Source organism: Cyclopterus lumpus, chromosome 10 (genome assembly GCF_009769545.1).
Source record: "Cyclopterus lumpus isolate fCycLum1 chromosome 10, fCycLum1.pri, whole genome shotgun sequence".
NCBI classification, from domain to species: Eukaryota; Metazoa; Chordata; class Actinopteri; order Perciformes; family Cyclopteridae; genus Cyclopterus; species Cyclopterus lumpus.
Genome location: NC_046975.1, coordinates 25,568,398 through 25,584,442, shown reverse-complemented (window position 1 = coordinate 25,584,442; position 16,045 = coordinate 25,568,398). Strand labels below are relative to the sequence as shown.

General features: G+C 46.2%; 1 protein-coding gene across 4 annotated transcripts in view; it reads right to left on the bottom strand.

The window, feature by feature from the left end:
- The window catches only part of LOC117737786 (diacylglycerol kinase theta-like), a 44,400-nt gene extending 28,586 nt beyond the window's left edge, over positions 1-15,814 (bottom strand). For all 4 annotated transcript variants that reach the window (XM_034543959.1, XM_034543961.1, XM_034543960.1 and 1 more), the window contains exons 1-5: positions 14,718-15,814; positions 9,932-10,011; positions 7,160-7,259; positions 6,485-6,570; positions 3,778-3,903 (exon numbers count right to left, since the gene is read on the bottom strand). In XM_034543959.1, coding sequence (XP_034399850.1) covers positions 3,778-3,903; positions 6,485-6,570; positions 7,160-7,259; positions 9,932-10,011; positions 14,718-14,919 — 594 coding nt within the window. In that variant the 5' untranslated portion in view covers positions 14,920-15,814. The remainder of the gene's footprint in view (positions 1-3,777; positions 3,904-6,484; positions 6,571-7,159; positions 7,260-9,931; positions 10,012-14,717) is intronic.
- Between the last annotated feature and the right edge of the window lie 231 nt (positions 15,815-16,045).

The following is a 16,045-nucleotide window of genomic DNA, read 5'->3' as shown; positions in this document are numbered from 1 at the left end:
GCAAGTATGTTAAAGGTCTGCAGATCTAAAGGTCTGCAAGTATGTTAAAGGTATGCAAGTATGTTAAAGGTCTGTAGGTCTAGAGGACTGCAAGTATGTTAAAGGTCTGCAGGTCTGTAGGTCTAAAGGTCTGCAAGTATGTTAAAGGTCTGCAGGTCTAAAGGTCTGCAAGTATGTTAAAGGTCTGCAGGTATGTAGGTCTAGAGGTCTGCAAGTATGTTAAAGGTATGTAGGTATGTTAAAGGTCTGTAGGTCTAAAGGTCTGCAGGTCTGTAGGTCTAAAGGTCTGTAAGTATGTTAAAGGTCTGTAGGTCTAAAGGTCTGCAAGTATGTTAAAGGTCTGTAGGTCTAAAGGTCTAAAGGTCCGTAAGTATGTTAAAGGTCTGTAGGTCTAAAGGTCTGCAAGTATGTTAAAGGTATGTAGGTCTAGAGGTCTGCAAGTATGTTAAAGGTCTGTAGGTCTAAAGGTCTGCAAGTATGTTAAAGGTATGTAGGTATGTAGGTCTAAAGGTCTGCAAGTATGTTAAAGGTCTGTAGGTATGTAGGTCTAAAGGTCTGCAAGTATGTTAAAGGTCTGTGGGTCTGTAGGTCTGCAAGTATGTTAAAGGTCTGTAGGTCTAAAGGTCTAAAGGTCTGTAAGTATGTTAAAGGTCTGTAGGTCTAAAGGTCTGCAAGTATGTTAAAGGTATGTAGGTCTAGAGGTCTGCAAGTATGTTAAAGGTCTGTAGGTCTAAAGGTCTGCAAGTATGTTAAAGGTCTGTAGGTATGTAGGTCTAAAGGTCTGCAAGTATGTTAAAGGTCTGCAAGTATGTTAAAGGTCTGTAGGTATGTAGGTCTAAAGGTCTGCAAGTATGTTAAAGGTCTGTAGGTCTAAAGGTCTGCAAGTATGTTAAAGGTCTGCAGGTCTGTAGGTCTAGAGGTCTGCAAGTATGTTAAAGGTCTGTAGGTATGTAGGTCTAAAGGTCTGCAAGTATGTTAAAGGTCTGTAGGTCTAAAGGTCTGCAAGTATGTTAAAGGTCTGCAGGTCTGTAGGTCTAGAGGTCTGCAAGTATGTTAAAGGTCTGCAGGTCTGTAGGTCTAGAGGTCTGCAAGTATGTTACAGGTCTGTAGGTCTAAAGGTCTGCAAGTATGTTAAAGGTCTGTGGGTCTAGAGGACTGCAAGTATGTTAAAGGTCTGCAGGTCTGTAGGTCTAAAGGTCTGCAAGTATGTTAAAGGTCTGCAGGTCTAAAGGTCTGCAAGTATGTTAAAGGTCTGTAGGTCTAGGGGACTGCAAGTATGTTAAAGGTCTGCAGGTCTGTAGGTCTAAAGGTCTGCAAGTATGTTAAAGGTCTGCAGGTCTAGAGGTCTGCAAGTATGTTAAAGGTCTGCAGGTCTGTAGGTCTAGAGGTCTGCAAGTATGTTAAAGGTCTGTAGGTCTAGAGGGCTGCAAGTATGTTAAAGGTCTGCAGGTCTGTAGGTCTAGAGGTCTGCAAGTATGTTACAGGTCTGTAGGTATAAAGGTCTGCAAGTATGTTAAAGGTATGCAAGTATGTTAAAGGTCTGTAGGTCTAGAGGACTGCAAGTATGTTAAAGGTCTGCAGGTCTGTAGGTCTAAAGGTCTGCAAGTATGTTAAAGGTCTGCAGGTCTAAAGGTCTGCAAGTATGTTAAAGGTCTGCAGGTATGTAGGTCTAGAGGTCTGCAAGTATGTTAAAGGTATGTAGGTATGTTAAAGGTCTGTAGGTCTAAAGGTCTGCAGGTCTGTAGGTCTAAAGGTCTGTAAGTATGTTAAAGGTCTGTAGGTCTAAAGGTCTGCAAGTATGTTAAAGGTATGTAGGTCTAAAGGTCTAAAGGTCCGTAAGTATGTTAAAGGTCTGTAGGTCTAAAGGTCTGCAAGTATGTTAAAGGTATGTAGGTCTAGAGGTCTGCAAGTATGTTAAAGGTCTGTAGGTCTAAAGGTCTGCAAGTATGTTAAAGGTATGTAGGTATGTAGGTCTAAAGGTCTGCAAGTATGTTAAAGGTCTGTAGGTATGTAGGTCTAAAGGTCTGCAAGTATGTTAAAGGTCTGTAGGTCTAAAGGTCTGCAAGTATGTTAAAGGTCTGCAGGTCTGTAGGTCTAGAGGTCTGCAAGTATGTTAAAGGTCTGTAGGTACGTAGGTCTAAAGGTCTGCAAGTATGTTAAAGGTCTGTAGGTCTAAAGGTCTGCAAGTATGTTAAAGGTCTGCAGGTCTGTAGGTCTAGAGGTCTGCAAGTATGTTAAAGGTATGTAGGTCTAGAGGTCTGCAAGTATGTTGAAGGTATGTAGGTCTAAAGGTCTGCAAGTATGTTAAAGGTCTGCAGGTCTAAAGGTCTGCAAGTATGTTAAAGGTCTGTAGGTATGTAGGTCTAAAGGTCTGCAAGTATGTTAAAGGTCTGTAGGTCTAAAGGTCTGCAAGTATGTTAAAGGTCTGCAGGTCTGTAGGTCTAGAGGTCTGCAAGTATGTTAAAGGTCTGCAGGTCTGTAGGTCTAGAGGTCTGCAAGTATGTTAAAGGTCTGTAGGTCTGCAAGTATGTTAAAGGTCTGCACGTCTGTAGGTCTAGAGGTCTGCAAGTATGTTACAGGTCTGTAGGTCTAAAGGTCTGCAAGTATGTTAAAGGTCTGTGGGTCTAGAGGACTGCAATTATGTTAAAGGTCTGCAGGTCTGTAGGTCTAAAGGTCTGCAAGTATGTTAAAGGTCTGCAGGTCTAAAGGTCTGCAAGTATGTTAAAGGTCTGTAGGTCTAGAGGACTGCAAGTATGTTAAAGGTCTGCAGGTCTGTAGGTCTAGAGGTCTGCAAGTATGTTAAAGGTCTGTAGGTCTAGAGGTCTGCAAGTATGTTAAAGGTCTGCAGGTCTGTAGGTCTAGAGGTCTGCAAGTATGTTAAAGGTCTGTAGGTATGTAGGTCTAAAGGTCTGCAAGTATGTTAAAGGTCTGTAGGTCTAAAGGTCTGCAAGTATGTTAAAGGTCTGCAGGTCTGTAGGTCTAGAGGTCTGCAAGTATGTTAAAGGTCTGCAGGTCTGTAGATCTAGAGGTCTGCAAGTATGTTACAGGTCTGTAGGTCTAAAGGTCTGCAAGTATGTTAAAGGTCTGTGGGTCTAGAGGACTGCAAGTATGTTAAAGGTCTGCAGGTCTGTAGGTCTAAAGGTCTGCAAGTATGTTAAAGGTCTGCAGGTCTAAAGGTCTGCAAGTATGTTAAAGGTCTGTAGGTCTAGGGGACTGCAAGTATGTTAAAGGTCTGCAGGTCTGTAGGTCTAAAGGTCTGCAAGTATGTTAAAGGTCTGCAGGTCTAGAGGTCTGCAAGTATGTTAAAGGTCTGCAGGTCTGTAGGTCTAAAGGTCTGCAAGTATGTTAAAGGTCTAAAGGTCTGCAAGTATGTTAAAGGTCTAAAGGTCTGCAAGTATGTTAAAGGTCTGTAGGTCTAAAGGTCTGCAAGTATGTTAAAGGTCTAAAGGTCTGCAAGTATGTTAAAGGTCTGTAGGTCTAGAGGACTGCAAGTATGTTAAAGGTCTGCAGGTCTGTAGGTCTAAAGGTCTGCAAGTATGTTAAAGGTCTGCAGGTCTGTAGGTCTAGAGGTCTGCACGTATGTTAAAGGTCTGTAGGTCTAGAGGCCTGCAAGTATGTTAAAGGTCTGCAGGTCTCTAGGTCTAGAGGTCTGCAAGTATGTTAAAGGTCTGCAAGTCCAGAGTCCTGCAGGTCAAGAGGTCTAGAATTCTAGAGGTCTTCGGGTCTGTAGGTTAGAGGTCTGCAGGTCTGGTTTGATGCGGTTCTGCTGATCCTCACCGTGACACCGCACCACTCGCATCTTATTCCCGCCAGGACGTCAGAAGAACCGCAGGATCGCCGACACACATCACATCTCGCCGCCGACGCCAGGTTCCCCTCCCTCCAGTGGTGGTGAAACGTATCCTGCAGCGGCAGAAAGTAGATCCTGAGTGAGCGGTTAAGAGAACTGGAAAAGATATCAGTGAGCCTCACTGCTGTTCTTTCATCACCACCATCATCATCATCACCACCCTCATCATCATCATCGTCACCATCATCATCATCATCGTCACCATCATCACCATCCTCATCATCATCACCATCATCACCATCATCACCACCCTCATCATCATCACCATCATCACCATCATCATCATCGTCACCATCATCATCATCGTCACCATCATCACCATCCTCATCATCATCACCATCATAACCATCATCACCATCACCATCATCACCATCACCATCATCACCATCCTCATCATCATCATCATCACCATCATCATCACCACCATCATCACCACCATCATCATCCTCATCATCATCATCACCATCCTCATCATCCTCATCATCATCACCATCATCACCATCATCGTCACCATCATCACCACCCTCATCATCATCACCATCATCATCATCGTCACCATCATCACCATCCTCATCATCATCACCATCATCACCATCCTCATCATCACCACCATCATCATCATCACCACCATCATCATCACCATCATCATCATCATCATTATCTTCATCATCGTCATCACCACCATCCTCATCACCCTCTTAATCATCACCATCATCATCATCATCATCATCACCATCATCATCGTCATCGTCACCATCATCATCATCATCATCATCATCATCACCATCATCATCATCACCATCCTCATCATCACCCTCTTAATCATCACCATCATCATCATCATTATCTTCATCATCGTCATCACCATCACCACCATCCTCATCACCCTCTTAATCATCACCATCATCATCACCATCATCATCATCATCACCATCATCATCGTCACCATCATCATCGTCACCATCATCATCACCATCATCATCATCGTCACCATCATCACCATCCTCATCATCACCCTCTTAATCATCACCATCATCATCATCGTCACCATCATCATCACCATCATCATCGTCACCATCATCATCATCACCATCATCACCATCCTCATCATCATCATCGTCACCACCACCATCATCATCCTCATCATCATCATCACATTCATCATCATCATCACATTCATCACCATCATCTTCATCATCATCACCATCATCATCACCCTCATCACCATCATCCACACCATCATCATCACCCTCATCATCATCATCACATTCATCATCATCATCACATTCATCACCTTCATCATCATCACCATCATCTTCACCCTCTTCATCATCACCATCCTCATCATCATCACCATCACCCTCATCTTCATCATCATCACCATCATCTTCACCCTCTTCATCATCACCATCATCATCATCATCATCACCAGTTCATTCTGACTGATCACACACACCAAATATGGATTAATCCGCTGAAAATAGTCCCCAGCAAATGCACTATTTCCTCCTGTTTGTTTGATTGAAAACTACAAAAACAGCTGTTTCAGGAGATTATTGATCAAACCACACATGTGTTGTTAAATATTGACAACTCCAGTACCAGTGGCTGTGAAGTCGAGAACCAGTCTGAACCAGTCTGAACCAGTCTGAACCAGTCCGTTTCTGCTGCTGGTTTCCTATCCATCAGCAGTTCTACAGGAGCTTCACGCTATTGATTTTTAATTAGCGCCTGTGAACCGATCAATCAGCTGGGAGCGACACACACACACACACACACACACACACACACACACACACACACAGGTGTCAGGTGATCAGTCAGACTAATCAAGCACATTCATTGATCTGTTAATGTACTGCAGATCTTTTGTTCAGTCTTTTTGGCCACGGAACAAAAATGAACTTGACTCGATGAAGAGTAACCGTGTGGCGACGACATCAGAGGTCAAAGGTCACAGCCGCAATTACAAAGTATGTATTGTTGCACGCACTTTACATTCAATTGTGACATTCTACTTTCCACAGACGGTTTAAGAAGCTGACGTAGTTGTCGTGACGACGTCCGTTGGTTTAAGGACTGTTTTACTAAATGAACATCAGGCAGTATTGAAAGACTTGGGACCATAAACTAAAGTTTACAATGTTTACTGAGTCATTTATATAGACTTCTATACAACCAGAGGAGTCGCCCCCTGGTGGTCAGGAGAGAGAATGCAGCTTTAACACATGAAGCTTAGACTTCTATACAACCAGAGGAGTCGCCCCCTGGTGGTCAGGAGAGAGAATGCAGCTTTAACACATGAGCACAGACTTCTATACAACCAGAGGACTCGCCCCCTGGTGGTCAGGAGAGAGAATGCAGCTTTAACACATGAAGCATAGACTTCTATACAACCAGAGGAGTCGCCCCCTGGTGGTCAGGAGAGAGAATGCAGCTTTAACACATGAAGCATAGACTTCTATACAACCAGAGGAGTCGCCCCCTGGTGGTCAGGAGAGAGAATGCAGCTTTAACACATGAAGCATAGACTTCTATACAACCAGAGGAGTCGCCCCCTGGTGGTCAGGAGAGAGAATGCAGCTTTAACACATGAAGCACAGACTTCTATACAACCAGAGGAGTCGCCCTCACCTGCTCCAGAGTCCCGTCCAGGTGAGAACTGCGACAGTCTGCACAGCTGAAGACGGCACAGTCAGCATGGACATGCAGCTCACACACTGAAACACACACACACACACACACACACACACACACACACACACACACACACACACACACACACACACACACACACACACACACACACACACACACACACACACACACACACACACACACACACACACACACACACACACACACACAGCAGGAATGTGAGTTCAAAGGTCACAACCAAAGGTTTTTAGACTTTACTTCACCAGTTTGACTTTTTCAGTTCAGCATTAGTTATTTTACACATTTATTTATTTATACATTTGATGCATCTTTTTGATTTTTAAAATCTAATTTGTTTCGATATTATTAATTTCATTATATATATATATATACATATATATATACACACATACATACATATATACACACATACATACATATACACACACACAGTATATTATTGTTTGATGAATATTTTTGGGTTTTTTGCTATTACTTCGTGTCTGTGTATTTTGAGTGGTACAAGCTGAAAATGATTTAAATAATCTAAATGAATCTCTCTGCAGGTCTGACATTGTTCTCTTCTCACCTCACAGAATGCTTTTATAATAATTAATAAATGGGTTTAAAGTGGTGGATGACGGTCCTGACCTTCGCAGCGCAGCGCCGCGTTGCCCTCCGTCGGTTTCCTGCAGACGCAGCAGAAACGTTTCTTCTGGCCGGCGGGGCCGAAGCAGTGAGCCACGGGAACCTGCAGGGGGCAGCGAGGAGACCGGGTCAACACAGCGGGAGCTAAGACACCAAGAACTCCCCAGAGGGTCTTTGTATATTTAAAAAGGCAAAACAATTCAAATACTTAGATCAGTATTTTAAAAAACAAGCTTTTTAAACACGGAGGTTTAAGTCAATAATGGCTCCAGAGAGGATTAGGATTATATGCAGTGTGACAACAACGGTACTAGAACAACATGTTCTAGTATGTTGACATGTCAAAGTAAAGGCCCGGCTGTCACGGGGGCCGGAGCCCGGGGGCCCCCATCAGGGCCGGCAGCTGGTTTTCACCAAAACACAAGAGGACTTAAAAAAGGCAGCAAATAGAAGTCAAAGTCTCAAAGAAAACTGGCCTCTTTAAAGATTTAAAGTATTTAAAAATGGGTGAAAACGTGTTTTTATTGCCCTAAATACTTCAAATATAATGAAGTAGTGTTTTATTTTGGAGGTTACAGGAACACAAGTATCTTAATGACCAAAAGATTCATGACACCCACATGAGTCACTTCCTGTTCCCTCGTCGAGGTGTTTGTATGTACTTCTGAGGTGTAGTTCAGTATAAAGTACTACATGTACCTCTGAGGTGTAGTACAGTATAAAGTACATGTACCTCTGAGATGTAGTACAGTATAAAGTACATGTACTTCTGAGGTGTAGTTCAGTATAAAGTACTACATGTACCTCTGAGGTGTAGTTCAGTATAAAGTACATGTACCTCTGAGATGTAGTACAGTATAAAGTACATGTACCTCTGAGGTGTAGTACAGTATAAAGTACAACATGTACCTCTGAGATGTAGTACAGTATAAAGTACAACATGTACCTCTGAGATGTAGTACAGTATAAAGTACAACATGTACCTCTGAGATGTAGTACAGTATAAAGTACAACATGTACCTCTGAGATGTAGTACAGTATAAAGTACAACATGTACCTCTGAGATGTAGTACAGTAAGAAGTACAACATGTACCTCTGAGATGTAGTACAGTATAAAGTACAACATGTACCTCTGAGATGTAGTACAGTATAAAGTACATGTACCCCTGAGATGTAGTACAGTATAAAGTACAACATGTACCTCTGAGATGTAGTACAGTATAAAGTACAACATGTACCTCTGAGATGTAGTACAGTATAAAGTACAACATGTACCTCTGAGATGTAGTACAGTATAAAGTACAACATGTACCTCTGAGGTGTAGTACAGTATAAAGTACATGTACCTCTGAGATGTAGTACAGTATAAAGTACAACATGTACCTCTGAGATGTAGTACAGTAAGAAATACAACATGTACCTCTGAGATGTAGTATAGTATAAAGTACATGTACCTCTGAGATGTAGTACAGTATAAAGTACAACATGTACCTCTGAGATGTAGTACAGTATAAAGTACATGTACCTCTGAGGTGTAGTACAGTATAAAGTACAACATGTACCTCTGAGGTGTAGTACAGTATAAAGTACAACATGTACCTCTGAGATGTAGTACAGTATATAATACAACATGTACCTCTGAGGTGTAGTACAGTATAAAGTACATGTACCTCTGAGATGTAGTACAGTATAAAGTACATGTACCTCTGAGATGTAGTACTGTATAAAGTACAACATGTACCTCTGAGATGTAGTACAGTATAAAGTACATGTACCTCTGAGATGTAGTACTATATAAAGTACAACATGTACCTCTGAGATGTAGTACAGTATAAAGTACAACATGTACCTCTGAGATGTAGTACAGTATACAATACAACATGTACCTCTGAGGTGTAGTACAGTATAAAGTACAACATGTACCTCTGAGGTGTAGTACAGTATAAAGTACAACATGTACCTCTGAGGTGTAGTACAGTATAAAGTACAACATGTACCTCTGAGGTGTAGTACAGTATAAAGTACATGTACCTCTGAGATGTAGTACTGTATAAAGTACAACATGTACCTCTGAGATGTAGTACAGTATAAAGTACATGTACCTCTGAGATGTAGTACAGTATAAAGTACTACATGTACCTCTGAGATGTAGTACAGTATACAATACAACATGTACCTCTGAGGTGTAGTACAGTATAAAGTACATGTACCTCTGAGATGTAGTACAGTATACAATACAACATGTACCTCTGAGGTGTAGTACAGTATAAAGTACAACATGTACCTCTGAGGTGTAGTACAGTATAAAGTACATGTACCTCTGAGATGTAGTACTGTATAAAGTACAACATGTACCTCTGAGATGTAGTACAGTATAAAGTACAACATGTACCTCTGAGGTGTAGTATAGTATAAAGTACATGTACCTCTGAGATGTAGTACAGTATAAAGTACAACATGTACCTCTGAGGTGTAGTATAGTATAAAGTACATGTACCTCTGAGATGTAGTACAGTATAAAGTACAACATGTACCTCTGAGATGTAGTACAGTATAAAGTACAACATGTACCTCTGAGATGTAGTACAGTATAAAGTGCAACATGTACCTCTGAGATGTAGTACAGTATAAAGTACTACATGTACCTCTGAGAGTGAGTACTCATTAGTACTAATAATAATACTATTATTATTACCTAGTACTTAAGTTGAGTACTTGAGCTCCTCGTGTTCATCACGGCGGTTTATTGATCGTGAGGCGTTTGTTTTACTCACCCGGACAGCAGCCGGGGTCATGCAGGAACAAGGCCAACGCAGCGTCTTCAGGCATTTCTCGTGACACATGAAGTTGCACACTGGAGGAGACAGAGAAGGGCAGTCAGAGGCCGCTGAGCAAGGCACCGACAACCGGCGGGTTGCAGGTTCGATTCCCAGCAGATCCACTAAACCGCTGACCCGAACGCCACCGTGCCCGGTTGGTTTCACGAAGGAAGAAAACCAGCCCAGAGTTCAGGTGTTGAGGAACCACAATCCTTTGCAATCTTTATGCTTTATGGCGGGGCTACTAAGTGATTGACAGGTGCCCTCAGTCCTAATACGGTCACTTCCTGTTCACTTTACTATCAGGTCGATGGGACACACAGAAACCAGTTCACCCAGATCATGTAAACCAGTGTGTCCCAGTCCAATCTCCAAGGCCTTTGGTCATTTACAGTCTACCTACAGTCTACATCTTTATAGCGTCACGTTCACTTCGTTTATTTCCCCTTTGAATTGTGAATTAAGTCACTTTACTTCTCGACTCCAACTCTTTATTTTAACTGTTTACTTCTGATTTCTGACACAATTGGTTTTAATGAGGTATTTCAGCCCAAAACATGTCAGTCAAACTCAAAATGCACCTAAGACGGTGAAGTTTATATTGATGGTTTGGATTCATCTCGCCCACATGAGTTTGTATGGATACATTTTAAATATATATATATATATATATATATATATATATATATATATATATATATATATATATATATATATATATATATATATATATATAAATAAATACCCCAGGCTGTTCTCAGCAGGGGGGGGGGACTGCTGACCCGGACTGGGGACATCGTCGGGCGGTGGAAAGAGCACTTTGAGGAACTCCTAAACCCGGCCAACATGTCCCCCGGAGAGGGGGCAGCGCCGGAAGACTTTGGGGTGGATTCACCCATATCCCTGGCAGAGGTCGCTAAGGTAGTCAAAAAGCTCCTTGGTGGCAAGGCGCCAGGGGTGGATGAGATCCGCCCTGAGATGCTGAAAGCGCTGGACATTGTTGGGCTGTCTTGGTTGACACGCCTTTTCAGTGTCGCATGGGGGTCGGGAACAGTGCCCATGGACTGGCAGACCGGGGTGGTGGTTCCCATCTTCAAGAAGGGGGACGGAGAGTGTGCTCGAACTATCGTGGTATCACACTGCTCAGCCTCCCGGGAAAAGCTTATGCCAGGGTGCTGGAGAGGAGGCTCCGACCGCTTGTCGAACCTCAGATTCAGGACGAACAGTGCGGATTCCGTCCCGGTCGTGGAACAGTGGACCAGCTCTTTACCCTCGCAAGATTACTGGAGGGGTCCTGGGAGTTTGCCCAACCAGTTTACATGTGCTTTGTAGACCTGGAGAAGGCTTTCGACCGGGTACCTCGGGGGTTTTGTGGGGGGTGCTGCGGGAGTATGGGGTGCCGGACCCGTTGGCACGGGCCATCCGGTCTCTGTACGCCTGCAGTAGGAGCTGTGTTCGTATCCTCGGTAGTAAGTCAGACACGTTCTCGGTGGGTGTTGGCCTCCGCCAGGGCTGCCCTTTATCACCGGTCCTGTTTGTGACCTTCATGGACAGGATATCTAGGCGCAGCCAGGGGGCGGAGAGGATCCGGTTCGGGAGTCTCGGGATCGCCTCTCTGCTGTTCGCGGATGATGTGGTCCTGTTTGCCTCCTCGGGCCGTGACCTCCAGCATTCACTGGGGCGTTTTGCAGCCGAGTGCGAAGCGGCAGGGATGAGAGTTAGCACCTCCAAATCTGAGGCCATGGTGCTCTGCCGGAAACCGGCGGATTGCTCCCTCCAGGTGGGGGCAAACTGCCTACCCCAAGCGAAGGAGTTCAAGTATCTCGGGGTCTTGTTCACGAGTGAGGGTAAGGTGGAGCGGGAGATCGACAGGCGGATCGGTGCGGCTGCAGCAGTAAAACAGGCGCTGTACCGGTCCGTCTTAGTGAAGAGGGAGCTGAGCCGGAAGGCAAAGCTCTCCATTTACTGGTCGGTCTACGTTCCAACCCTCACCTATGGTCACGAACTCTGGGTCGTGACGAAAGAACGAGATCTGGGATACAAGCGGCCGAAATGAGCTTCCTCCGTAGGGTGGCCGGGCTCAGCCTTAGAGATAGGGTAAGGAGCTCGGACATCAGGGAGGAGCTCGGAGTCGAGTCGCTCCTCCTTCGTGTCCAAAGGAGTCAGCTGAGGTGGTTCATCTAGTCAGGATGCCTCCTGGACGCCTCCCATTAGAGGTTTTCCGGGCACGTCCAACTGGTAGGAGGCCCCGGGGAAGACCGAGGACACGCTGGAGGGATTATATCTCCCGGCTGGCCTTGGAACGCCTCGGGATCCCCCAGAATGAGATGGAAAGTGTTGCGGGTGAGAGGGAAGCCTGGGTCGGCCTGCTGAACCTGCTGCCACCGCGACCCGACCCCGGATAAGAGGTCATAATGGATGGATGGATGGAAATAAATAAATAAATATATGAAATGCTCACAGCCAGATGTAGATGACGTCACATTGTTAATCCGACTCCGCAGCTTAAAGAAGAAACCATTACGTAATCCAGCCGAGCGGCACTTTTGTTTGTGTTGTTGTTGTTGTTGTTATTGTTGTGCAGCTTTTGATGCACCTGCTGCTGTTTGGTGACGGTGATGAAGAAGATGATGATGATGATGATGGTCATGACTCACAAACACACCTCCTGTTGCCATGCCAGCCCGGAGGAAGTCACAAATTGACTGCAGCTCTGATCGCGGACAACCAGTGTGTTACTGGGTAGAGTGATGTGTGTGTGTGTGTGTGTGTGTGTGTGTGTGTGTGTGTGAGTGTGTGAGAGTGTGTGAGTGTGTGAGTGTGTGAGTGTGTGTGTGTGAGTGTGTGAGTGTGTATGTGTGTGAGTGTGTGTGAGTGTGTATGTGTGTGAGTGTGTGTGAGTGTGAGTGTGTGTGAGTGTGTGTGTGTGTGAGTGTGAGAGTGTGAGTGTGTTAGTGTGTGTGTGAGTGTGTGTGTGTGAGTGTGTGTGTGTGTGAGTATATGAGTGTGTGAGAGTGTGTGAGTGTGTGAGTGTGTGAGTGTGTGTGTGTGTGTGTGTGTGAGTGTGTGAGTGTGTATGTGTGTGAGTGTGTGTGAGTGTGTGAGTGTGTGAGTGTGTGAGTGTGTATGTGTGTGAGTGTGTGTGAGTGTGTATGTGTGTGAGTGTGTGTGAGTGTGAGTGTGAGTGTGTGTGAGTGTGTGTGTGTGTGAGTGTGTGTGAGTGTGTGTGTGTGTGTGAGTGTGTGTGTGAGTGTGTGAGTGTGTGTGTGAGTGTGTGTGTGTGAGTGTGTGTGTGTGTGAGTATATGAGTGTGTGTGTGTGAGTGTGTGTGTGTGTGTGTGTGTGAGTGTGTGAGTGTGTGTGTGAGAGTGTGTGTGTGTGTGTGAGTATATGAGTGTGTGTGTGTGAGTGTGAGTGTGAGTGTGTGTGTGTGTGTGTGAGTGTGAGTGTGAGTGTGTGTTCTCTTGGATCTGCTCTTTAGTTCGCCTGTTGAATTCATGATTCGTGGCTTTGTGAGAAGGACAAGAAGGAAAGGAAAGAGAAAGAAAAAAGGGGGGAAAGAAACGACTAAGAAAGGAATGGAAACAGGACAGAAAATAAGGGCAAAGGAAAGAGGAAAGGAAATGAAAGAAAAGGGAAAAGGAAGGAAAGGAAAGAAAAGACAAGACAAGAATAGAAAAAGGGAGGACAGTAAAGGAGGAATGAATAAATGATTCTGGTTCCTCATGTTTGCAGAAGATAAATCATTCAGACTTTCAACTGAGCCCAGTGGTCCCAGTCTGTTGTCCCAGTCTGTGATCCATCCAGTCTGTGGTCCCAGTCTGTGATCCCAGTCTGTGGTCGCAGTCTGTGATCCCAGTCTGTGGTCCCAGTCTGTTGTCCCAGTGTGTGATCCATCCAGTCTGTGGTCCCAGTCTGTGGTCGCAGTCTGTGATCTTCAGTCTGTGATCCCAGTCTGTTGTCCCAGTCTGTTGTCCCAGTGTGTGATCCATCCAGTCTGTGGTCCCAGTCTGTGGTCGCAGTCTGTGATCTTCAGTCTGTGATCCCAGTCTGTGATCCCAGTCTGTGGTCCCAGTCTGTGGTCGCAGTCTGTGGTCTTCAGTCTGTGATCCCAGTCTGTGATCCCAGTCTGTTGTCCCAGTCTGTTGTCCCAGTGTGTGATCCATCCAGTCTGTGGTCGCAGTCTGTGATCTTCAGTCTGTGATCCCAGTCTGTGATCCCAGTCTGTGGTCGCAGTCTGTGATCCATCCAGTCTGTGGTCCCAGTCTGTGGTCCCAGTCTGTGGTCGCAGTCTGTGATCTTCAGTCTGTGATCCCAGTCTGTGGTCCCAGTCTGTGATCTTCAGTCTGTGATCCCAGTCTGTGATCCATCCAGTCTGTGGTCCCAGTCTGTGGTCCCAGTCTGTGATCTTCAGTCTGTGATCCCAGTCTGTGATCCATCCAGTCTGTGGTCCCAGTCTGTGGTCGCAGTCTGTGATCTTCAGTCTGTGATCCGGTCTGTGATCCCAGTCAAAAATTATATCTGTGTTCTGGTCTGGGATCTGGTTTCACACCACCAGAGTCCGGCTCCAGGTCGAAGGACTTGACTTCCGGTTAAATCGGTTCTACCGTTAAGCTGCATCACTCGAGGCAGCAGGAACAACCAGCCGGGTCGGTGGTTCAATTCCCACAACAAGTGTGCGCATGTGGGCCACGAGCATGTATGGACAAGTAGGGATTAATATAAATGAATACAGTCTCACCTTCACACAGGAAGCCGACGAGCCCCCAGATGAAGTCGCTGCAGCTGTGGCAGAAGGTGGGCTTGGTGAGGGTCACCCTCCGGAGGCAGTGCCCCGGGGCGGAGCCCTGGCACTTGGGCCGGAGACCGGGGGACTGCTGCGCCCTCTTCTTCCCGGTCAGGGGGCTCGCAGTCCGGCAGTCCGCGGCGTCCTGGTCCGCCATGTCCGACCACACGAGGGAGGACTTGGGTTTCTGTTGTGGTGCACACAGAAAAAAGAGCCCGGATCTCTAGAAAATCCCCCGGCAGAGAGACACCCCCCCACCGGGGACGGCGGCGCAGCAGCCCCGGCCACAGGGCGCCGTGCTCGGCGTGTGTTGTGAGAGCCTCCCGCCTCAGCAGCTAATAATCCAGATATAAAAAATGCAGAGTAGGAAACCGGGTCACGACTTTGTGATTCAAACGAGGTCCTTTAGTTATCCGACCCCCGGTGGAGGGTCATCGCCACCGGCTGGACGCAGCGGTGCTGCCCGTCGGAGAGGGTGCTGCGTCCGGCGTGTCAACCCGCAGCTCCCCGGCGTCTCTCAGGCCGGAGCTGCTCCTGGGATATGAATCGACTGTCCACCTTCCGTGAAACACCGAGTGGGAGTTCCAGGAGAGGCGGTGACGTGAGGGGTGGAGTGGGGGTGGAGGGGGGACCTTTTCAACGTCGCCGACGTCCACCACGCCGAGATCAGAGTCCCCTCCGCCGGAGACAGCGGTGCCACCCAGCGGCGCTGCAACCCGTGCGTGCTTGGTGCGCCCCCTCCTCTTCCTCTTCCTCTTCCTCCTCTTCCTCTTCCTCCTCCTCTTCCTCCTCCTCCTCCTCCTCCTCCCTCCCCCGAACTCCCCCTTAGGGAAGCCGAATGAATAAAAGATGAATTATCGATCCGATAAATAATGATGCGCGCGGCGACAGGAAATCTCCGGAACGGATGTTATTCTTCCAGTCGACGCGCTCGGACGTGCAGCCGGAGCGAGCGCGTGCAGGACCCGGTTGGAAAAGACGCGAGGAACCGGGAGGAGGACCAGAGAGCCGGAGAATAGACGTTATTCAACAAGTGTGGAGAGAACCGGAGGAGGGAGGGGGGGGGGGGGGGGGGGGGCGTTTCATGTTGGGGTTTCTTCTTCCTCTTCTTCCTCTTCCTCCTCAGAGGGCTGGTTCTTCTTCCGCGTCAGAGACTCCAACACTGATTTACTCCTCCTCCTCCCTCCCCTTCATCCCCTCTCTTCGTCTCCTTCCCTCCTTCCCTTCCTGCCCTCTTCCCCCCTTGAGGTTCTCCTGAATAAAATGATTCCTGAACCCTTATC